The sequence below is a fragment of the Aythya marila genome, assembly GCF_965140915.1.
Source record: "Aythya marila genome assembly, chromosome: 14".
Taxonomy (NCBI): Eukaryota; Metazoa; Chordata; class Aves; order Anseriformes; family Anatidae; genus Aythya; species Aythya marila.
Genome location: NC_139055.1, coordinates 11,432,295 through 11,458,092, shown reverse-complemented (window position 1 = coordinate 11,458,092; position 25,798 = coordinate 11,432,295). Strand labels below are relative to the sequence as shown.

Here is a 25,798-nt window from a genome sequence, read left to right as displayed (position 1 = left end):
GGCTGGAGCTATGGCCACACAGTGTGGTCTTCCCTGTTCCCTCCTGTCCTTCTCCGCTGCTGTGCCACACGGTGGCACTGTCCTGCCTGCATACAGTTTTCTCAGCCCAATTGCCAGCCAGAACATGCTTAGGTTATTTGCTGAAATTTCAGCCAGCTACCAGAACCACAGAGTTAAAGCAGATGGATCCACTAAGGCACTTTCCACGCAGACCTGCAATAGTGAAAACAAATGTCAAACTGATAAATACTGCTAGAAGGCTGGATTTTTTTTGGTAGCATTCCCATCAAGTTGAGGTAGGCAACACCTGTCTTTCAAAAAGCTGAGTCAGAAGCAGCAAGACAATGAAGAATGTTCTCCCTCAGCTGGGTTTTTCCTTTCTCTTTCTACAGCTGTAAAGAATCAAAAAGACTGAGACTTCAGAGTACATTTGATGATGCTGAGAACAGCTGAGTTACTACAGCTCCCTTACCCTAGGATTGCTCTTGTGCTGATCCTGGCACCGTGTTATTCGGAGCAGCCTAAGCCTCAGATGCCTCGGGCACCTGAGGAACAAGGCTGCCAGCACAAGGGGAGGACTGCACAAGGTAACACGTGTGCCAACACTCAGTAAAGAACGAGCTGTCAGCCAGGGATTACACACCTGGAAATCCTCAGATACATAATCCAACCTAATACATTGGCACCTCCATTCATTTAAAAAAAAGAATCTTAGCTTGTCTAACAGGACAGTCGTTTGTGAGAGAAATGATGTTCAAAAATGTGTCACGCCAATTAACCAACTAAGAGTGCACCAGGCTAGCAGTCTGAAATGACAAGCATTTTGAGGAAGCATATCCTTCAAAAATAAACAAAACACAACCAAGAGGTATTTACTTTATCTCTTCTAATGACTACCTGAACAGGAAAACTCCTTTGAAAGCAATTCACAACTAAATTCTGAAGTGTTTATGTATACGTACTATTGGCAGTGTTTCCAGTAAACCTTCAAATTCAGCCTATTCACTAACCTGAGCAGGGCTGATAAAGCTTTCAAATGTTCCTGCCAGTCAAGGTAGCAAAAAAAAAAAAAAAAAAAAAATTATTTAAATAAGCTATTTCTGTAGAATCTTTGAGGAACTCTAATTCAAAATAAGTTATCTTGGCCTTCCAACTGATGCCCAACCTTTCTTTCCTTGCCAGTTATTATAGGATTCTTCTTAAACTTAGTTCCCTATGATCTGCCACGCAAGGGTCCCAGAGGAGCGAGCCTAAGAGCTCCAAGAGACTCCTGAAGAGCTCTGAGTGTTATGTTTACGTCTCGAACACAAGTTTACAAATTGTCCTGAAGAGCTGAACACTTCAACACATTTCAAAAATCACAGCAGTTACGTACTCGAGGAAGAGATTTTGAGAGGAACAGTAAGGACAATAAATATACAGAACAGTTTTTAAACAGCAAGTCAGCAAGCAAGAGCCCTCCAGTCCATGAAGAGCAGACCTGTTGCCTCTCCCAATTTTACAGAAAAGGTAAGAACTGATCGCTCTTTTCTTTCCCCAATACAAGAATTGGGGTGCACTGAATGAGACCATATGGATTCAAACAACCAAAGTGTTGTTTTCATTATACAAACCAAGCTGAGCTGTGAAACTACTTGCGTAGGATCTTTTAAACAACACAAGCACATGTGGGTTCACAGGCAGACAGCAACAACTGATGGAAGAGAAGTCTTTTGAGGATTACTGAGCAGTTATTAACCATACTCAGCTAACACAGCTTTACTTCTGAAACCAGATGCAGGATTGGAAGAGTACTAGAAAGTGTCCCATTTGTCAAGTTACGGGTGGGTGTCTTTCCAGGCACTCTTTGTGACCACCGCTGGAAACTGGAGCCAGGGCTAGATCAGTATTTGGACTGACTCAGTGCAGCCACTCCGGTGTTCTTGTCAAAATCTGACACTGCTATAAAGCACACTCCAACTGCTCTCACCTGAATTCCAGCTACACTATTTTAAGTCATAAGTACACTCAAAGGACACAGGTGCAGAAGTCGCTCACTTTCATGGAAGAGCACATCTTTTCCATTTTGGTGAGCAGCCAGCACTACGGTTGCTGTTGTGGTTGAACTGGGAATTTTCATGAACTATCATGACCTGGTACTTCAGCTCCCTCCTGAGGAGGGAGAGGCTGTCAGTGGTACTACTTGAGTTCATGTTTTTAATGTGACTTTTTTCCTACTGTGACAAACACAAAGACTGTTTTCACAGTTTTTCTGTGCTTTTGCAATTACAGAAAGAACTTCAGAGATCAACTTGCACTTATTCACTCATGGAACAAGCTAATACAAGTCTGCAAGGCAAGCTTCTTGTTTTGCCATAAATAAGATCAGTCTAACGATTTTGGCACAGGAATAAACTTAGCTACTAGGAAAAGGATAGCTTGCCTCACCTCTGCTAACTGCTAAACGCAGTACTCTGTTGCAGCAAAATTTAAATTGCAGCAGAGATGAACAAGAGGAACAAACTTCAGACACCATTAGTTCAGCTGACAATCAGATAACACAGTTGGTGCTTCTACATAATGCAGTATGACAATGTAAGCAATTTTAATAGTACACGCAGTAAGATCTCTGGCTTTTCTCCTTAATGACAATGAATTTTGAGAGCTTAACACTATGACACCATATATGCACACACAAAGGCAGGCAAAAATTAAGCAGCTAGAAAGCCTGATTGGAAAAATGTAGTGATGAGTAAGTGACTCAAGCAAGTTGCTACCCAAACAGCAGAACTAATGATGTATGGACTCTAAAGGACATGTCCTGTTACCTGCGTGTTCAGACACCATCCTTTTCTCCCCGTCCCAGTGTTACACAATGTAATTTGCCTCACCTACCTTCTCCTGCAATATTCCCAGTTCCTCTCTGCCCTACATGCCCCCTCCCTTTTGTATGCGGTAATCTCTAGTTAGACAGGAGTCAGCACAGGCACGTACAGCCCAGCCAGAATCCCTCAAATGCTGCCTTCTTTCAGTGACAGCACAAACACAGGCTTCTCTCCCCATAGCCAGTTTTTACAAGGCTTTTAGGAAATTGTATTTTTAAGAGATTTATACCTCTGCCAGATTAACCACTGGGCTCAGAAGTTACTTTAGGAGTTGGTTACTTCAGCTGACTGGATGAACTCAAGAACACGTCCCACAACAGAATGAAGAAGCAAGACATGCAGGGCTCAGAAAATTACATAATCACAAATAAGGTATTGAACTAAATAACTTCAGCTGAGGTATCTCAGACTTAAAAACGATTTGTATACTGAAAACAAACTTCTGGACCAAAGCTCTAATTACAGCTATTCCCTCATCAAAGAAATGTTTTGCTTTCTTTGGGAACTCCCCACAGTTGAACTAATGCTGCCTGAATGGAATCTGTGCCTCTGAAGCTTAACAGGGTTTGCACACATGGTTGCTGAGATAAGGACAGGTATTTGCCTGGCACCCAAATTCAATACAAGCTGATCTACCTATTTAGTCTCTAAAAGAGCACACATTTCAGAACACAGTCAAAACGTAAAAACAACTATTTGCAGACTAGTAAGTTACCTTGTCAAGAAGAGGAAGAGGAGCCTCTCTCTTGAGGCAGGCTGGTCCCGTGTACTGAAATAGGAATAGATCTGAAGAGCGAACAAGACGAGCCAAAACACCATGAACAGAACTGGGACCACCAGCTGGTTCCACAAAGACATTCCCAGAGCCAGGAGACCATATACTTCCACCACCTGGAAAAGACAAACAAAAACGCAGTTTGTTATTAGTTCATGTCATCCGTGACTTGATAACAAAAGGATGTTCACCAATAAACCACAACAAAGGTAGGGGTAATTCACACGGCATCAGCCATCCCAAAGGAGAACAGGCGGTACACCCAAACTACGGTCAGACAAAGGGAAAGCCCGGACTCAGCAGTGACATGCTACCATCTGATCAGCTGTTTTACTTGAAGTAAGAAGTACCTGACTGTGCACTGAACAACCAGAACAGCTGACTGTCCCTTCCTGTGAATTACTGGCTGAGAGCTGCTGACTGCAGCCCTCTCACAGCAAGAGGAACAAGGATGCATGCCTCCAGTCCATGTAAAACCTGCTCAGACCTTTTGCACAGCTCAAGTCACGGCAATGTTGTCTTCTCTATAGCTACTGCCAACTCACCACACATGATAGATAATGAAACAAGCCACACCACTTCAGCATAGAAAATCTGCCTTGCTGATCTGTTTTAAAGGAAAACGTAAAACGTCTGAGGTATTTAGTGTTAAGTGCCTCAGAATGAACACGTACCAAACTCCTGACTGCTCCCAATCAACCAAGGGTTTTGAAGTTCACAGTTAAAAGCTATTTCAAAAGACTTTGAAGCTCAATTACATTTTTTGTATTGCAAAGACTATGCTACAATGCAGTGATTTTCAAGAAGCTGGAGCTTCATATAGCTGGACTTAATATAAAATGTCAAAATGAAATCACTCAGCTACTATTTTTTATCATCTCCTTCCCACAACAATGTAAAATTTGCAATAGCTAGCAACTGCATGAAACAAATCTGTATTTCAACAGAAGGTTAAAGAGTTGTCTACTTAGTCTTTCATGACCAGCATGAGGGATATTAACGTTCACGGGACCTGCTGCATCATCTGCTGTGGCTGATGGACAAGCAGTATGCTGCTGGCAGGGATACAGTGCCAGGCTCCCGCTTTTAGCTTTGCGCAGACTTGTCAAGGAACTGTGTTTGCCCTCAGGAGACTCCCTCGGCCTCTCCCTTGGCCTGGGACCAATCCAAGCAATCCCACGCAGCTCCTGGCACAGCACTCCATCACATCAGAGACAGGTCAGCTATGCTCATAATGTAGGTTCATAACCATGAGGTATTTCTGGCATCTTCTGCAAGTAGGCAGCCAAGCTTCTAGACCTGCTTTTAAATTGTACCGTCAGCTACAGTTTGAAATACACACGCATGCAAAAGGCTGCTTTAGCCCACCTGTTAAGGCCATCTCCCCCGTGGTGCTCCATTCAAGAAACACTCCTGGTGCTTAACATCCTAATATTCAGTAAGTTTTGCCACTGATATCAAAACAGCAATCAATTCCAGCCTGCAATGGTAGTGAACTCACCTACACATCACTGAAGACTAACCACCATGCAAAGTTACAGCAGTGAGATCACAGAGGAGAACATTCAAGACAAAACAAGACAATCTCTTTCTTTGGAATAAACACACTTAGCTTCATTTGTAATCCCCTGCAGTCGGTTATACAAACACACACTGAGCCAACATTTTTTTTTCAGCTGTGTTTCAAGACCATAAGCGAAGAGCAACAAGCTCTTTTAAAACAAAACGTTTGTTATCCCATTTCACCAATGCATAACGAAAAACACTTGTACACAACTTTTCATTCCAATACACTCTCTACAATATGCACTCAAAAAGCATCATACGACTGATCAGTCTATTATAAATCTAGTGGCATTTTACAAAGCCTGTCATTTTCTATGTATTTACAGAGAAGAAAAAAATGTATGCCTTCTGCATAAACAACTGGGAGAAAGAGTATTATCAGCATCCAAAGGCCATGCACAAGGAATATTTCTTCCTCACGATTACAATCATGTAAGAGTGCCCAGCAAGATTTGAAATACCAGAAGAGGAGGAAAAAAAAGGAAAATAAAATAAGAGACAAGTGATCCTAGAGATGAGAAAGCTTGTATAGGAACAGTACTTAGAATACAATTCTGACCCCAAGAAAAAGAGAAACCATTCTCTCCCAAAATGTATTTGCAACTAAGTGTTCTAAAGTGTCTAATAGAAAACACATACATGACTCAAATCCACATCATATTTTAATTTGACTTCAAGAAGCCAAACTGTGTGTGTCCATGCAAATGGAAAATTGAAGTGTTGGTTTTACCCTGTTGTGAGCCTTCAAACTCTATAGAAGAGGAGGAGCATCTATTTTACGCCACATTAGCAAGTGCTCTCTCTTTTAAAGGAAATGGTAAGCATTATTTTTATATTCTCCTTGAAAAACATGGATATTGAAGCCTTGCCAGTCAGCTCCTGAATTTGTTCTTATCAGCAAATCTACAAGCTGGTTATGGGCAAGATCAGACCATGTTAGGTGCTGTACAAGCACAGAAGGATAATCTTGCTCCAAAGACCAATTACACGCAAAATAAATAACTACACAATAATGATCAACATGACAGGCTGAGGCCTTGGCACTCCAGACACATACTGCTGCCAAGTTTTTGTTTGTGTATGACAGATATGACAGCAACGAAGAGCTTTAAAGAGGGCTTTGAAAGAGCTTAGCAAGTTAGTTTTCAGGCTGCTTCTGGAATGAAGAAGCAAGTCAGAAAACCAAAGACTTGGTCTGAAAAAAAAATCAGCAGCTGGTGAGAGGAGAACTAGCGGGTCGGTCAAAATCCAATAAGCATCAGTCTTTTATACTGAGAAGAAGACATGGAAGAAGACATTATCTGTATAAAAATAATATACGTGTACACGAGGCATGATGTTTCTCTAACATTAACAAAGAGTCTTTTCAAACAAATATACATTAGATGTCAAAGTGTTAACAAAATGGATGTGTGTCAGATCAGTTTTCTCTGTTTCCGGTAACTCCGAGATCCTAGCAATGCTGCTGTTCTAAACCAAATACTACAGACCTTTCAACCTTTCACATCACAGCCCCAGCCACAGTCAAGATCAGCTTCACTGTTACTCCCAATTTAACATTACAATTACAAATGCTTTTTATACAAAACGTATTTCTTAAAATGAACAGCTAATGTAATTAACGCACGGGTAGTACCTTGCTCATTTAATGAGGCACTAGATAAATTCCATTCTACCACAATCCTGTCTCTTAGCCTGGATTTCAGGGACTAAATGAAATCCAAGCAAAGTGGACAGGCTCAGCTAGCCAGGAGCATAATTCAGCATAATGACTTATGCGGAATGCCTGAACTGCTCACCCATACAAATTGTAAGCTAACATAAATTAAGGAAAGTGGATGCTATGGATAGGAACCCATTTGTTTTTCTAAGAAAACATGAGTTAACACACAAAAATATATGCACAGGAAATAGTCAAACTACTTATTTTATTACTACTTTCCTGCAGAAACATTCAGGCCAAGGACAATAAAATTGTTCCATGTTACCTGGACAAGCTCTCTGTATGCAGACTTTGCCAAGTTATAGGGCACCAGAAGATTTGATGCCAGAAAGTAGAGAACTTCCAAACCAGTGAAAATCATGGCAAATTTGTTGATGATGACGATGGTTTCCAACGGGACGAGGCAGAGCCGTGCCAGCAGAGGGAGCATGTGAGCAGAGAAGAGCCAGATCTGTTTTGTTTTCATGACGCAGGAGCAGAGCGTACATACCACCAGCTGACCTGAAAACGAGACAGAGTCTTTTATAATCAAGCTGATTATCCCCTTCAGGAAAAACGTATTTTAATTCGTTATCTTTCCCTAACACAGTTATCAACATCCAGCATATTATGACAGCTCTAACTAGGACATATCTGTTATGAAACCGGGCTCCTCTGTGTCTTCTGCTGGGTCATAAAACTTACAATTTTCAAACTATGCAAAGTGTATGCCTTCACTACACAGATTAGTGAGATGTTAGCCCAAAACACGCAGAAACATATCCAGATTAATACCAAGTCCCAGGAATAAATCATGCAGGGGATGATGACTTGACAAGTCACCCCTCTTTTTTTTTTTCCGTAACATCCCAGCCCTACCTAAATCCCACCAGTATCTTTGTGCACAGCAGAGGCTTTTCTAAAGCCCAGCTATATGACTGTTTCATTCTGATCTATGCAAAAAAGTAATCAGAGGTCCCAAATGGCTTTTGGAACAACAATATTTATACTGTCAAGAGGAATTACAGGCCAAGAACGCTAACAGGAGACAGCCAGGTCAGCAGCTGAGACTTCAATAATTTCATAATGCCCTGGGGCAGTTGCTCAAAATTATCACTGAAGCTTGCAAGTGACAGATAATTAACAACTAAATTCTCTTTAACAGTTGGTGGGGGCAGAAGAATGTCTTTCTCACACACACACAGAGATTTGGAGGATGATATTTCTAGAGCAGACCCCTCCTGTATAACTGCTCCCACTACAGTCGCTGGAACCTGTACCCTGTATCTCAGAGGAAGCAGACTGGAGCCAAATTTACATTGTCTGGGTTAGAACAAATCTCACTCGTCATTTTGCAGTGAAAGAATTTAAAAGCAGAACCTTGTGAACTCACAGGTGGTGAACATCTGGAAGCCACCCTACATGGTACCAACCCCAAGTGCTTATGGGCTGCTTTGGAGCCTCCCCCCCCCAGCACTAATCTGTGTGTTTCACAGCTCTTGGTGGAAGCAGGAGCCAGCCTTAGCAAAGCACAGCACAACAAAGCCAAGGCCAGAACATCTCCAGGCCTCAGCTAACTCCATGTGCTCACATAACCTTATGGACCTTGTAAGCCCTTCTGGATGCCCTGGGGAGGGAAGTTGGGAGAGGAGAAATAGTAGAACCAGTGTTTCTCTCAATCTGCCCAGCTTCCCCACCCAGGAAAGGCCTTCTGCTTTCAAAATAACTGGAGCCAAACTGAAAGCAAACCTCTACACTCTACCACTTAATCATCCAAAGGTCTTCCTCTTTCACACTGTCCTCTTTCAAGTTTAAATCCTACCCTTAATTTGCTAGGTGTAGTTTTGAATTACTTTGAGTCTTTTCGGAACAAGCACGCTTGCTTTCAGCAAGATATACTACCAGTATTTTGGATCATGAGCCTCTGAGAAAGTTACTCTACTCATCGTTCAACAGGCTCCAGCTCTGAAGCACCTTCTCTGCTCCATTGCTCTCTGCCCACACGCAGGTTGCTACAACCCCGGTTAAGACACCACCAGCACGCTGCTGTGCCGTAATGTTTGGGGCCTGGCACAGTCGGCCTGCGAGGATTTCTGCATCTCATGGTAACTAAGGCAACCCAGCTTCACACACAAAGGGATACCAACACCAGCTTCTGATATGTTCTTCAGGATTTAGTAAGTGTCGTCATCTGAAATGAAATGCTGCAACCCACCACATTTAACAACCCAGTGTTCCCTGGGATAACTGTGGGGTTCTCCAGCCATGAAATCTGGTTCCAGTCTCACCTCATGAAACAGCAACCCCTGCTTTCCTCCAGGCGCGATGTGCTGAGGGTGCTGGTCATGCCTGCTAAGCTCTCTCTGCTTTCCACCTCTTCAGCCTAAACACTGCTTGAAAGTCACTTGTCAGGGGAAAGAGATCTGTGCACCATCATGCGAAACACACAAAACACTTCCTCCTGAGGCCTTGAGCTCCCTCCTGAAGTCTGCACCTTGCTGATTCTCAGCCCCTTCAGGAAGGGCCCAAACAGATTAACGGAGCTTTTAGTGACAGATACTTCTCATTTTTAATGGGGTAGCAGCACCTTCCTTCAGGACAACCCCTCTGTGCCATACATCATAGCTTATCTCCAAGTAGGGCTGTACACGGTGAGAGATCGCATACATGGCTGCAGTTCCAGTCAGAATAAACTACCTTGTAACTCATACCACGTCACCAAAAAACTTAAACCCTCAAGCTACCTGCTGAGACTAGAAAATCCAACTGAACAGTTGCACTCTGGAAACTGCGATGCTGTGAACTGAAGCCTGCCAGACAGAGCTAATGAGTCCAACATCTGGAACCCTCCTGCAGGATACCAGGCTCCTCTGCTAGGGAATGAAGCAATAAGGAAGAAATCTATTGCCTTAAGTTCCTGCCTGTTCTTTTCCCTTCCCCAAACCTCCACAAATACATTAAACCCTGCTGACAGCCAGCCAAAGCCTCTCAGCTAGTAAGCTAATGGAAAATGTGCGGTAAGCCAGCCGATGTGGTAGAGTCACTCCCACTTTTAGTAGGGAGCTCTTTACTTCACTCCCCGTTTTAAAAAGCTGATGTTACCAAATTCCCTGGTTACCACATTAACTGCCTGACAAAAAGCAGGATGTCTCCAAGTTAATATATGCTCCCACTACTGTGCACTAAAACTAAGAACAAAAAATCTTCAGGGTAGCATCACTTCGAAACCACGCAGCTTTGTAACATAACAGCTGATGTTCTCACAAGGTGGAACACTCATCCAAGAGGCAGTCTTCTCAGCTGTTTATTTCTTCCATCCAGCATGATGAGCAACTTCAGAGCACGTTAATAACCCTAGTTAATAGTTATTGGACTGAATTAGATCTGGGGGAAGAACTGACCGAGAACGCCCATCCAAAAAGCACTAATGAATATAACCATTATTAAAGGTTAAATTTAAAGACCCAAGTGGCATACTGTACTTCACCCTTTTAATTCTGACCACAGCGTTTAGGTAACAGATCAGTACCACGATTATTTCCCTTGCACTTGCCTCAGTGCCTTTGTCAACAATGCTACACAACAATGCTCTGGCAGAACACGTAAGAAAAATATGGAGCAAAGCACCCATACGTATTAATTTTGCTGCAAAGATGACAGTTCAGTGCAGTACACTCCTGAGACATGGCAGACTGCACTGGAAAAACACTTTCTCAAATTTGTAACACACTGAGGTATTTCGTATTTACACGCAACACTGTCAAGCCTCAAAGCCCACTGACATAGGACTTCCCCAAAGAAGACCATTTACCATCAAGACTAAAATTAGGCTTTCAAGTTGACTTCGAAAGAACAGGGAAAATTAATAACGAGGATATTAAGTATGTTAACATACACATACTTACTAGTATAGTCAAGCACCTATTTCTGAAAAACAATTATAATACGCAGACACTTCATTCTGCCCCCCAGTACAACCCAGAACTGAACTGGACAAACACAGTTGTGTCGTCTTCTTCTAGCTCACAGATAATCCACATGAAACCTGAATGATACACCCTGGGATACTGATGGGCTACGACTCCTGGTTTAGTTTCTGCATAAATATTACTGAACGGCGTAACACCTCCTGACCTCTTCCTGCCAGGTCCTGCCTGCTGCTTTGTGAAGCTCTCTGAGGGTTCTGCTTTAGCACAGGACCCTGCATCACACCTGAGAGAGATTCAAAGAACTACTTACAAACATTTTCTCGCTGAAACATACTAAAGGCTTTTGCTATACTTTGGTGTCATTCCACAAGACAGAAAAATTTAGCATACCTAGAAATTCAGAAGAGAGAAGAAGTGATCCCTAAATATTTCCGTTTCTGGGAAAACACCAACGTTATCTTTATATAAAAGTATTAAAAGCAACAACAAATCCCAAATTTAAAAGTGGGGATGCTGGCAGGCAGGGAATGTGTATATTCTGCTAGACCTAACATACTGGAAAGAAGTAAGCTCATTTAAATCTCTCAGTAGCAGTTGCGAGCAAACAGGAAGCAGCTGAGTTTTGTCAACAGTCCACGGCTGACTAAATCTGTCAATAATCTGATGAAAACCATAGACCTTAGTGAAAGGAATTAGGGACAGTTTTTCTTCTGACTTTGTCTTTGGCTTATTTTTAAAATACACACGGTGTGCGTGCATTTCAATATCCTCTCTGCAGAGCATATGGTACGGCGTAGCAACCTTAACGCTGAATTTATTCTCTTCCAACATTCATTTGGAGGGGAGGGTAAGCGAAAAGAGTAGAAAGCCCAATTCTTCAAGACTTTACCTAAACATCTCAAAGAAGAAGTCATCTCTGCCTTTCATGAAACACAATTTAAATGTAGTTTTGGGCTGTTACTCCTTAATGCTTTCATTAGAAACAGCCCCGGAAGTTGATTTAAAAATAAACAGAAGTAGCCTGTGGGCCTATACGCACATCCACAAATCTATTGCACCTGTGTTTTTTAAGAGCATGAAAACACTTATCTATAAAGACCATAAAGAATAAATGCCTCTACGACACTTCCAAAGATAAAAATACTATTGATATTTTTACAGGACTTTACAGGAGTTTTCCAGACAGACAATGCAATCATTCTGAACCAGACTGCAAGTCTGCAAAGAAAACGGAGGCAGAATGCTTCACTTAGGAAGCATAATTCTAGAAATAGTAAACACAGAAGTACAAAACAATCTCAATACTATTCTTTTGAAAGAAATCATATGCTCTCAGAAAGCGTCCTGCCACTACAAACTGAAGTGACTGCTTACATGAGACCTTGGATCTTTTTCCTTTCATTCCTTATGCCTTGATAGTATCATAGGGGTAGACAGGGATACAGAGGAAAAAAAATATATATATATATATTTTTAAAATGTGCCCACTTGGGTAAACTAACTCCTTTAAGAACTTCTGGCTGTGAAGCTTTCACCCAAACTCCTGCACATGAATCTGAAGTGCTTCTATAGTAAGATATACACAATCTCTTTTTCCTACTCTATCAATTTACAACACATTTCTAACTTCAGATCCGTAGTTAGGAAGGACACAGCACAGACAAGCAGGAATTTCAACAAACCGCACCTTTACAACAGTGTAATGGGTTGATTAGGAAACCCACATGAATCTGAAACACTGAAGTCTAACGCTAAATTTTAAAAATACCAAATCTAGAGAATACTTCCAAAACTGTAAGTAAGGGAGTATTGGTAAATCAGTGGCACATACAGAGCCAAGCAGGACACATCTAGCCTTCCATACCTCCTGCATCTTAATGAGGATCACAGCTACTGAAAGTGACAGAGAAATTTGAAACCAAGAGGTGGAACATGCACAGGTTTCAGTGAAGAGAATTAGGCAGAGCTCTCCCCTGCATCACAAATATCTAAAACACTTACCTACTAAAGCAGTCATGAAACGATTCATTGAGAGAGGCTCCAAGTACATTGGCCCTTCATACCCTGATTCCAATTCACTTCTCACGTAATCCCTAAAAAAAATAAAACCACAAAATATTAAGATCCTTCTGACGAGACAAGAAGCAATTCACTCATTCCACACACACGTAACCTCGGTGTATGTTACAGTCAATTAAGTAAATTACGAAAAGCAATATTAGCACTACTGTTATGGCAGCCTCAGCGATCAAAGGATCTAACCGAAGCATGACTTTAGTGAGAGACGTATTATCTGTAATTAGACTCACTGTCACAGCTGTAAAAGTCCTTTGGGACACCCAAGCTGCTCTTCAGAAGGTGGCCTGAAACTGCTTATTGACAAAGCCTCTTAAGCACCATTCCATTTTTAAGAGTCCCTTCTTAAGTGGTTCTTCTTCCTAATCTTAATTTCTTTTCCCACCAGCTTCATGTGAAAAGGTCTTCCAATGTAATGGTCATGGTGTTTTGCACCAATCTCTTTGCACCATATTAAAAAATAGCTATGAAGGCAAAATGACAATCACGGAAGACTGGGGACAGGGCTGCTTCATAATCCTTTTATCCAATAAGATCTCAAAAATTTAGCTGTATCCTGGAGAAACCAGGGGGACCAACTGGATGCCCTCAAAACAAGGGACCACAAGTGGCAGACAAAGTCTGAAAATCTGACTGGACAGCTGTAACTTCTCTCAGAAAAGGTGGGCTAGGAGGGTGGGGGGGGGCTCAGGCAATCAAAGAAACAAGTAAGAACCCTGGGAGAGCGGGCATTTTGCCTGCTGTTGGTGATCATCTATCACCTCCGCCTTTGAGCAGGCTAACCTGTGTAACAGCAATGCAAGTCAAACATGAACTTCACACAAAGAGCAAACGTTTTGCACTTTCAGAAGATAATCCTGGAACAGCAGGGCAGTAATTCTCCAGTGGCTCGTTAATCCCCTGCCATGAGACAGCAGGCGATCCTCGTGACCCTTCGGATCTGCATCTTCAGCCCCTTTTTCTGCCTCATCTTGAGACCCTCTGATGCCCATTGCATGGCTGCTGCTGTACCCTCGTTGTGACACTGCCAACTCCACCATCAGCAGCACCACAGCCCCTGCTCCCAGCTGGCCCAGACTGTCTGGCCGTCCACGTCCAGCTGCAGCACGTCCCGGGAATGCCAGGCACACACACTCAGCTGACCCCGCGCAGAGCTAGCAGAGTCTGTTTGCTCGAGGGGCATGGCACGACAGTATTACGTATTTATTTACATCAGTCAGGCAAGCCACACCTGCTGCAAGCAGATGCAGGCAAAGCAAGCAAGCAAGACTGGAAACCACAACGTACGAATTTATATTTCAAGTGAAGAAAAACGTGCAACGCAATGCTACTGGAAGCATTTGCTTTTCCCCAGCAATGTGAAAAAATACTCTGATTCTAGCACCATCTCGTAAGGAATTCGCATTTTCATTTGCAAAAACTCTCTGGAATTCAAGACATAAATCTCAAAGTACTAAAACAAACACTTCAAAGCCTGTTCTTCATAGCTGACAACGCTGCCTACTCACAGCAGCTTTTCAAGTGTCATAGTATATGCGAGGTATGTCGACATGGGCTCTTTAGACTGTAACCTACAATTAAAAACACATGGAGATGGAAAAGGCAGCTAAGATGACTGATTCCGCATAGAACATCTCCCCTTGTTATCAAGCCACAGATAAGCACAAGTTTTTTGTTTTTTGTTTTTTTTTTCAACCTTCAAACACGCACAAGGATGTAATCTTTGGGGCCAAGTGTATTTTTGTTTATGCGAACCTGAAGAAAACACTTTCTGACAGCATTTGCAGAGCAGACAGGATAATCCATCAGAGTTGGAAAGAGGAGGGAAAAAAAAGCACCACCGCAGATTTCCTCAGAATTTGCAACATGCTGAAGATGGCTTTTTGTATTAGCGATATCATGCTCCATCCTCAAATTGAAGGTGAAAATGCTGGGTATTTCTAAACTGCTAGAAGGAAAGCAGTGAAGACATCAAGCTTTTTCTACATCTGTCAGGAAACAGGTTACAAAATCATCCAGAATACCAACTGTAGCGAGAAAACCTTGCACAACTTAGCCAAGACGTACCACCAAAGCTGCACGTATAGTTGGTTCATTTACAGCAGGAACGTGTCTGGAGATGACCCAAATCCTCCCAAGCTACATTTCTTGCCCTTGTCTGATTCAGTCATCTGCACCGAGGACTATACTTGGCTTCACTCTTTAAGTACCTTCTTTAATTGAGAGTTTAAGGCCTGCCAGCTTAGAGCAGCAATGCTTTAAGGTCCCCTAAATTTTTTAAACAGTATTTGTAGATGATGTCTAAATACGAAAAGTAAAAGCAATGATTCTCTTATTACGAGTACAAACACAAGGATCTTTTGGCACAGATACCAATCAGAAGATGCCTGGAACAGCTGCAGTGCCATACAAGATGCTGAGAAGAGCAAGTGCACGCACTCAATTTTGATCAATTAAAACTGTATTAAGCTGCAGCTTTTACATCGGGGAATTGTTCACTTTACTGCAGCAATGTAAGAAAACAAGAATGCTAAAATCATTATTTACTAGTTAATGAAATGACTGAAAGTACGTTATTACTTTAGAAAATTAGGGCATAAGAATAAAGCTGAGATCAGATCGCCTGCTGTTTATTCTGTGGATGCACTCCCAGCCTCATTTAATCGAACTGCTGGACTGTTAACATATAATCACGGCCAGCCACGACTAGCATTGCTCTGAAAAGGTAAAGAGATACAGTGCTTCACACATGACCCCTTTTTTGTTATTGGAAGCACAGCAAGGTCTGCTGTTATTAAAGATATGCTTTGTAATTGACAGACATAAGGAACAGTGGTTATCTGACCCGAGTCATATTGCCGACATTTACTGTGGCTGATTAATCTTTGCTGTTAACATCAAACACACACAGCCGTAGGTATTGAATGTCTACAGATATCTTTAAAATTAAAAACATCTTTTAAGATTATCCGTAAGTAACGATTTGGTCCCTTGCTTCCTGCCTTTTCCTCCTTCTCCCTCTCCCACTCCCCTCTCCTCAAATCTTCTCACCCCAAGCTCTATCAGGTTCAACATCTGGAATGTAATCATAATTTTTTTTTTTTTTTAGCATCATTTCTTTTCTGCACAATAACTGCATTTCCTTTCCCCGGTTTTATTGTTGCAACTGGGAAGAAGAAATGTGATCCCTTTAAGCAAGACATTCATGCAGCTACATAAAAAAAAAAAAAACACACATACATTTTCCTTGTCAAGAGCGGCAGGATTTTATTTTTTAAAGCTGACTTCTCCTTTTTCCATAAACAGATGGTGAATTCTCTCTACCCAAATTGCCAGGCTAACATGTCACACAAACGCAGCGCCTCCTTGGACTCTCCCAAGTGCTCATGAGCATTAGCTAATCAATCCGCACACATTAAGGTAAGTCCCAGTTTTGCAGATGAGGAAGCAAACGCTAAGAAGTTAAGTGATTGTCAAGGTCACAGAGACCTGGAAGTCTGAAGTCAGAGCTTAACTATAAAATTCAGATCTTATTCCTAGACGTGCAGCTGAACCACAAGCTATTTCTGGGTGGAAAAACAGCACTGAGAGCTGCAGTCTTTCAACAGCTCACAATTTCCAGGACACTGCAGAGTCACAAGTGCCAGCTGATTTTGGTCTTGTTCTATAATTTGCAATAACCAAACTGGCCTCAATAAGGGATCTCTTCATCCGTCTTAAATAGCATCCCAACTGGTAGCCTACGAGCAGTGCACTGCGAGTTTTCTGTTCTAAGCAGATTTATTAGCAACAAAAAAAATCAGGAACAGTTTGCACATGTGATTTCTGTATGTCTTACCACGATCAGTCTGCTAAATAGAGACGTCTGTTGGAATTGGATAGCCTCATCAGTAAGAGGTACAGCTCCAGCAGCAGAGTTCATCTGTGTCAGTTACACTTCACTATTTTCAGTATGAAAACTAATTGGATTCAAAAATTCTTTTGAAAAGCTAATTCAAGTGTCGCTCCCTGCATTATACAGAGGCTGGTGCTGAGATCCCCTTGAACAGTGCTTCCTTCCCAACCAAGTCAGTCTCATATCTAGGGAATGGGTACGCTCACTCTAAAGTGCTAGAAGCTGCATTTGCTATGCAAAATAGCTAGGGAATACTGCTGGACTATTTGAATCTCAGACATCTTTTAATTAAATATTTTTGTGCCAGTTGATGCAAGATTTAATTAAAGTCTTTATTAACACACTCCAGAAGTATCAAGTATAGAAAGCTTAGTAAGAACACTCCAAACAGTCCAAGCTGTAGTTATCCAACATGTTTCAATGAAGCCTGTAATTCTCAAAGTGATACCAGCTATAATTCACATTATGGAGAAAAACGACCAATAAAGAACTATTAAAATCAAATAACGTTATTCTTTAATGTATCAACTGAAACCCATACCATCTCTCTTTCTTTTGAAAGATTTAAAGATACAAAATGGCTTAAGGATCTCTAGCTATAAATATTCTGGACCAAACTCTGTATCTGATGGGCATCTGTTACCAGCTTTATTTTTATTTCAACACAAGCTCTTAAATAATGTTTAGGCTGCTTTTTCTAATAAGTAAGCCTTTAACTCTAAGAGAAACACCCACAAACTGTATCTATAAAAACTCAGGACTCCCCTGAGGATGATAAAAAAACCCTTTCCTTCCTACCCAGTAAATAAGAGGCCATAATTCCTCTCTTGCATCCTCATCCATTCAAGAAATCATTAACTGAAACTCTGACAGCCACACCAGTGACATGTCAAGTCACCACAAAGCCTTCCTTAACACTCCCCAGAGCTGCAACGTACTGCATAAGAGATATTCCAGCAAATGCTTCGGAACAACGATTTTGATGCAAAAATAGCAAACCTATTACTTCACTTAAATCAATCAAAAGCACATTTTTAAATGTTTCCCATCAGCAGGCACCAAAATAAATCAGGCTTAAGTCCACATTTGCAAAACTTCCCATGTAAAGACATTAATGTGAGGGCACTCTCTTTGGTTCCAATTAAACATCTTGTCAGTGTGAAAGTTTACATTGGCTTTCAACGGATTTAGCTGGAGCCAAACAAAAGATGATCTACTTTGCCCTGCCTTTCTCACAGTTTTCTAGCCTCTTGCCTTATGTTTTAAATCCAAACACCTTTCTTTTTGTTATGACTGTAAAATATATTACACAAAGATGAATTTAGGAATAAATTCCACCATTACTTTACTTTTACCATCTCCCACAGCTATTTTCTCCCTCCTCCTAGGTGCCAGGAAATTGAAGGTAACGTCCTGTCTGCTTTGTAAAATGCTCCGGTGTTGAAAGCATGTAAACCGAGCCATTGAGTAAGTCAGATTACTACATCAGAGGCAATGTTTTGTCCTGTAGTGCTTTCTCTTCTCAGATTAATGGGCATTACACTCCACACAAAAGCAGCTCAAAACTCCTTTAACTCAACAAAAAATACACCAGAACTACTTGACAGCACATTTAATTCCATGAACTTTTTCACGATAAACAGCATGATATATTTAGGTGTCTGGCATAGAAAAAAGTGCCTCCATAAAACCAGCCCTAACCCACTTGCAGAAGATATTAACAAAACATCAGTTAGATTTTTAAATCCCAAGTGAAACTAACAAATGTAACCCATTTATTCCTACCTGGAAATCTGGTGCCCAGCATACAGCAGCAATGCGGTCAGAAAGTACAGGTAAAGCTGAACAAGGTGTTGCCTTGGTAAAGTGAGGAGCACAACACTTAAGATGTAACCTGTAACAGAAAGCAGAGGTTGGCATTTCAAAAAAGTTCTCTCGAAATATGAACTAGCATTCAGATCTCTTTAATTGCCTTTGCTTTCATTTGGTTTTAGAACTCAGGTACCTGTATTTTCCTCTTACCAAAACAGCACACACAAAAAAAAATGCCCTTTTTTTTTTTTTTTTGGTCATGAACAGAAATAGCTCTACCAGCTTCTATAAATTTACATCTAGATATCAAGCACTGGACTTGACCTCCAGTATTTGAAGAAGACAATTATTTTAACCTATGTAACTAGGGAAAAAGGCCTAGGTGTCTCAGTTGCTAGTGAAAATAAGCTTCCTTGTAACAGGATTTTTTAAAAAAAGTCTATCCCACCTAACAAACCCGGTCATGTGATGTAAAAAATATTTTTATTATTATTTTTTAAACAAGGGACACACAGAACACTTATCCATGCTGATTATCATTACATATTTTCATTCTTCCACTGCAGCTTCATGGCCTAAAGACACTTTGCATGCCCATAACTTGAGGTAGACACAGGCTCTTCCCCACAGCAGTAACATCCGAGCACATTTTAAGGCACATTGAAGCCATGAGGATGCTGCAAATCAAGGCACCTTGGCACAACCTATGGCTCATGGGCACTGACACCAGCAGTTCCCTCGCTGCCTGAGAGCATTTAGCAAGATTGTGGAAAAAGACCCAATGCAGATACAGGGCTAGTCTTCAAAAACACAGCCTGGCTGCTCAGCAGCTTTTACAACACACAGAACAATGATCCTTTCTTTCCTACGTGCTCTCATTAGGATACTTTATTAACGCGGTGCTTTGAAGTCCACTTCACAACTGGGCAGTGATGCCCATCCTCTCCAGACTCAGCAGGTCAGAGACCCGTCGCATGGTGCCCTTACTGATCTTTATTTCCGAGCTCACCACCACAATGCAGTGCACTCATGCTCTTCTCTGAAGGTCAACTGAAGTGCCTGGCACTGAAATCCATTTAGAAAAAAAAAAAAAAAAAAAAGGCAACGGCTAGCAACTTCCCTGCAGCTAAGAACAAAACACCAAAGGACTTGGACTGTCACTAAAGCTGTGCTATACACATTGCACTTCAAGTATCATCCATCCATTCAGCAACTCTGGGCACAGCCTTCTTAACCGAGTTAATTTGTACTTTGAACTTTTTTAAAACACTTAAGAAATAATGCGACTCTAAATTAAGCACTCAACCGTGGGACAAACAGCTACTATAAAACAACCAAGGAACACAGTATGTTCCCATATTTGATAAAGATATGATTTCAAAGTCAGTTAGTATTTATGTAGAAGTATTTCAAGGCTACTTAATATTTCCCACCTTCAATAAACAATCTCTAAAATCCTGTGAAGTTAGGTCTACAAGAAGGTCACTTGCAACATGCTCCTAGAGAAGGCATCAGACCCACAGGATGCCAAGCAAAGTTCGATTCAGATATGATAGATTATGATACATATGACTGATGATAGACAAAAAACATTTGCGCTCCCTCTTTCCAAAAGCTACAGTAAGTGATAGTTTCTTTGATTAAAATGAAGTATCACTGAAGTCACCACTACTAGTTTTTGCACAGCATCTAAAACATTTTTATTTTGATCTTTCTAAAGGGACCTGAAACCTAGAACAAGTTTCTTTCTATCGCTTGTTTTACACAGAATAGCATGCTTCTGGTTAATTCGATAGAGCCAATGCTCCTATCTTAAGATTTCTTAGCAGACCTGTATGCTGGAGAATTCATCTTCTCTGTTCACCACTTTCCATCAAATACTCAAATGACAAGAGTAGAAATTTCCCAACAGAATCTACTAGACATTTAACTAGTTTGCACCACACCACAGCTTCACCAGCTCTCTAAACAACTGCAGACACTTTTAATATCTAGTCTCCTCTCTAATTACCACTTCCCCTTGATTGCTTAAGTAGGGACACCTCTTTGGTGCACAGCCATGCACCATTCCAGCCTTTGAGTCAAACCTCTCTAAACCTTTCTTCTCGCTGCAGCCCGTGACTCACCTTCAGGTGGAGGAGAAACAGATGGGGTTTATTATGCAGTCTTTTATTCCTCTTTTACCCTACAAACAGTCCAAGAATACCTGCTCACTGTATCTGCATTCAAGCTCTGCCATCTTCTTTACCTTATTCCATCACATGACAGTCTGCTCCCAGGGCACATGATGATGTAACCTGAACACTGCTAGGATAATTTATGTAAAAGGACGGCATTTCAGAGGGCAGTTACTGCACTGCCACACAGCTATATTACACAGGAGTATTTTAGAAGTGACTGAAGTTCATTCTTCTCTGTGTGATCGCTAACTGAAATATAGGATGGACTGAAGGAACGAAAAAAGGTCTAAATGCACATCAGAAGATACAAAGACTACTGCCACATCTGTGCCTTTCAAACTGCCAGCCTCCCAACAGCACGGGGCAGCACCAAGACAGCCAAGGCTGCTGCAGCAGCTTTAAAGATGAACACCACTGCTCACGGGTTTGGGCCAGAATTTAAAGGTTTACTTGGAAACAGGCCTTGTTTGCCCTTACTGTTAAGGTTTTGAAGAAGAAGAGAGTGAGAGACGTTTAAGTAGTTCCCTTTCACTCTTATTTACAGTTCCCTCTTATGACTTGGTAAGTGAGTGTTTGACACCCTCGATACTGCAATATTTGCATTTTTGCTGCAGAGGCCCTATTCCCAGAGTGGTACCAGCCTCATTTTTATCTACAAGCCTTCTGCCAAAAAAGGAAAGCAAATAACTCATTACCAAACTGGCTCATTGCAGAAGAAAAGGAAGACAAGCTCAAATTCAGACATACTAACAGTGACATTCTATTCCCTTTCTTTTTCACTTCAGCAAATGATGTAATTAGTGCACAGCATAAATGAGATCCTACTTCAAAACAAAGGCCCAGGAAATGAAATTTCTCACAGCAGCTTTCTCATCTAAATCATTAAATTCTGTTTCCATTCACATCTCCTCTGTCAGAAACAAGCACGGTACTGAAAATATACACCCCTCCCTTTTGGAGAGATTCTCCATACACAGGGATTTACAGTTTGAAAAACATCTTAGTGGACAATCTTTAGCCATGGGTTAACAGCAACTAACTGTGCCAGCCTTACAAACACACGCTGCTCAGCACCCATTCAGGAGCAAAAGGAAGCAGAGAGCTTCTACTGCCTTTTACTGGGGCTGATTTAGGCCGCACTGGGGAAAATAAAGAAAAACTGGGGGGAGGGGGGGGGAAAATCAGCAGAAAAGCTAAGTTAAACATTGCTGGATGAGAACATGAGTATTAACTGGCTCATGACCTCATTTCTAACTTGTTGATTCAGCTAGATGAAAACCTCTCACCGTGCAGTGCTCATTGTCAGAGCAAGCAGCAGCTCACGCTCAGATTGCCTTTCAGCACTCTCTATCTGCATCCCACCAAGGTGTTTCCCAGCTGCTCTCACCCCGTCTTACCTCTTTGCCCACTCAGGTGCCTGAGTTTTATTGGCATGCTGCAGGCAGCGGAGGCTTCTAGAGCACGATCAAAGTTGCAACTCATCCTCTTTACGAGCCATTTTAGTGCTCATTTGCATGATTACAGATCCCTCGTGTCCACTTCACATTATTAATCAAAGTTTCCTACAGGTTTAGTCAAAAAATGAGAACTCAGCACATGAAAGCCAATTCAAGAGTTCATAACATTTCTTAATAAACCAAACCATCTCTTGGATGCTGCTTCTGCAGAGGCTTGCCAAGGGAACGCTGTGCTCAGAAGAAAAGCAGCTCCTTATGCTGGATGCTACAAAGTGAGGAATTCAAATCTTCAAGCACCAGAAAGTAATAGCACAATTGCTTGGATTGTACCAGAAATTTAATTTGCAAGGGCCTATCTGCCCACTCAACCACACCCTCTGAGGATAAAGGGCACATCTCACAGTGCCCAGTAAAGCAGCAAGCTGTGACCACAGAACGCCATCAAGACTCACGTCTGTCCTGACTCTGAGTAGGAACCCTGCACCGTGGAGTCAGTTACTGCATTTTAGCTAACCCCTGGCTGTCCTCATTTCAGTTTATTCAGAAGATTATCTGGCCACAACATACAAGTACCCATAACACGGGACAGACTTCTCAAAGACTGTATTTGATATGACAGAAGCAGTATAACAGCAGCTTGCACCTTTATTCCCAGTGAGTCTACTTCTTGGGGTAACCAGTCACCAGAACAATTTACATAGAGATTTAATATATCATCTGTGCCTAAAACATCTATTTCAAAAAAAGGATGACTTTAAAAAGACCAGTTTTAGAGCTCCCAGTAGGTAAAGGCAAGATGCAGAAGTTACCAAGGGAGATTCCACGGCCTCTCTGGTTCAGGTTGGCTCAAGACCAGAAGAAACCACAACAGCCACTCGTTTTTAAGTCACATAACAAGACAGAAGTTCTTGTACATCCTCAGCTTGTATTAAGAATCTTTGAAGAATAACCCAGCCAAATGGGGTCTTCTGAATTGTCTGAGACAGCTGTCCTGAGAGTGAGACTAGTTCTTCATCTGTTGTTAAAACACAGTCAGAGAAGCACCACGCACAAGGACCTCTCCTGCATCAGAAGTGGCTCCAACACAAAAAACTATGCAAAATGTATTCAACCTACAAGCCAGGCATTAAGTGCTCTCCAAATAGCTTAAGCCTGTACCAATCTCACGTAGTCACTGGGGCACCAGTGCTAGCACCAACAAGTGCATCTTCCATCTAGCCTCATGGGTGCTAGCTGAGCAGCTGTCCGAGGCAGCAGAAGCACAGTGGGCTTTAAGAGGTGTTGCTTTTTTTGAGGAGCGATGTCTTTGTGTGGCAAGCCATGGCACTCCTCTCCCCTCACCCTCCCACTCAGCCAGAGCTGCCCAAACAAACGTTACACGCTTCAAGAAGTTTTGTGCTTTGAGCTAACACTGTAAATATTTTTGCCTTTCTGAAAATATGTTGAAAAATTAGTTCTACATTAAGAAAACACAAATCTAAATCTACTTGTGCACAAGCAAATTAGTATTTACCCAGTCATGGTACAGCGTAACAATAAACAAAGATCTGAAACCATCACCAGTATCTGCATATCTCAGTGAAAAGAATTCCAACAGCACAATCTGCTTGTTACTGGGGCACACGGTTTCAACAGATGTTTCTTGAATTATTAAATGTGTAACAGATTCAGCATTCTGAGTATAAACAATCCAAGACCAGGGTTCTCTACAGATTTACAGTTTTGTTTGAACAAACCGATGGACTTTATGCTCTAGTTCTGCTGTACGAGTCGGGGCTGTTCCTATAATACAGCACAAGTAACAATCAGAGCTCTGGCACTAACCACAACCACAAAGAACCTGAAGGGTACTGCAAAAAAACACAGAACTGGAAGTGGAGCCATAAGAATACGAGCACTCACAACATATTCCAAATTCTCAACACAAATTGCCAAGTTGTCATTAGACTGGTGCTCAGAAAAACACAATAGCCAACAGAACCTCATCAAATTTTAATAATCTCCTTTCAAGCAAGATACTATTGACTTCTTTTTAATAAAAAATTATACAAGTTGCCTAAAAGAGTTACCAGCTTTGTACAGAAAAGTTACTTTAAAGTATTTGTATACTGGAAAAGCTGCTTAGTAAAAGCCTGGGACACTATGGCAGCAGCATGTGAACCAGCAGTCTCTAGAGCTGGAAAGAGAAAAAAGGGCATGCTGTACTTTGACCATGGCATATCCTCTGCTCTCTTCTTTGTCTACCATCTGTAGCACACACCACATTTAATCCAAAAGGATAAAAGCACAACAAGTTTGTTTTGCTTTGGTTTTTGGTAAGAAATAAAGATCAAGTGCATGCCATCAAATTGCATTTACTTAGAACTAGCTACAGTTTAAAATAGTAACACTCAAAAAATAGTTCTACTACCCATTTACCTAAGTGGTGCTGGAAGGAGGGTGACAGAAGATACAGGACAGCAAACTCAGATGCTGCATCTGAGCAGCACCTTTGTCTTTGTATACATTTGCACATTTAGTCACGCACCCTCATCTCATGATTTTGGGAAATTAGTTTCTGGAATGAACCAGCTGCTTCCTTCTTCTCACACCAAAGCTTCACATGGCACTTTTTATTGTATTTGTATCAGACAGCTCAATCTTTCCTCTTAGGAGAAGAAGCACCACAAAAAGCTGTACAAATAAAAGATCGAATTAACCCATGAGAGCTCAAAGAAAGTGGGCATACCACAGCAATCAGCTGCCATCAGATGGCTGCATGTTCAGGTTTCTCCTTCCACAAGCCCCTTCTCAAAAGGCATCATTCATAACAAGTAGTTCACACCTAGCCTGCGAGGTGACCAAACGATTAAGGTAACCACACAGTTTAAGAAACTGCAATTACACGCGGTGTTGTGAAAGATGATGCATGTTCCAATTATTCCAAGTGTTTAGTTTCTTTCCTTTCCCTGATTTTTTTTTGTTGTTGTTGTTACAAGGAATACAGTTTAAGATAGAAAACTGCTCTCATTTTTATTCTTAGCTAAGAAAACAGTCTGTGTTTAGTGCACTTCTATGCCTTTAGCACAACAGTGACGTTAAGTTCCAAGTCTGACCATGATTACAGGTTAAGCACGACTCTTCTCTTCCCATTTAGTTCAGAGTACTTAAGAGTTAGAACAAATAGCATCACTTTGGCCTTCACAGGAGGAAATTATGTGGTTGCAACTGTTTCCACCTTTATCAAAAGAATAAAAAAAGAAGCGACTGTCCCCAAAGAGCTCCTCTACAGCATAGAAGCAAGCACTGAAGTCTAGCTGTAGCAGTGTGCACTAGCCTACACCACATAAAAGTCAGAGGAAGTAAGCCATTTTTAGCTAGCACACATCCTAAAGAGGATGCTTTAATTTATATAAAGCAATTTTAATAAAATGTTAATGAAGCCACATTTTACCTTTTATGTTTGTAGACAAAAAAGTTGATTTGTTTTCTAATGCTTTTCCTCTGGTATCTCTCTACCCAGTAACAGCGTGTCAACCTACTACAGCACCCTACCTGCACAT

The 25,798-nt window shown here is 41.4% G+C and overlaps 1 protein-coding gene across 1 annotated transcript in view; it reads right to left on the bottom strand.

Moving 5' to 3' along the window:
- Nucleotides 1–25,798, bottom strand: part of RNF145 (ring finger protein 145) — a 44,524-nt gene that overhangs the window by 7,804 nt on the left and 10,922 nt on the right. Inside the window, exons 3-6 of the mRNA XM_082771492.1 lie at nt 18,593–18,701; nt 12,838–12,929; nt 7,194–7,429; nt 3,580–3,755 (exon numbers count right to left, since the gene is read on the bottom strand). Coding sequence (XP_082627618.1) covers nt 3,580–3,755; nt 7,194–7,429; nt 12,838–12,929; nt 18,593–18,701 — 613 coding nt within the window. The remainder of the gene's footprint in view (nt 1–3,579; nt 3,756–7,193; nt 7,430–12,837; nt 12,930–18,592; nt 18,702–25,798) is intronic.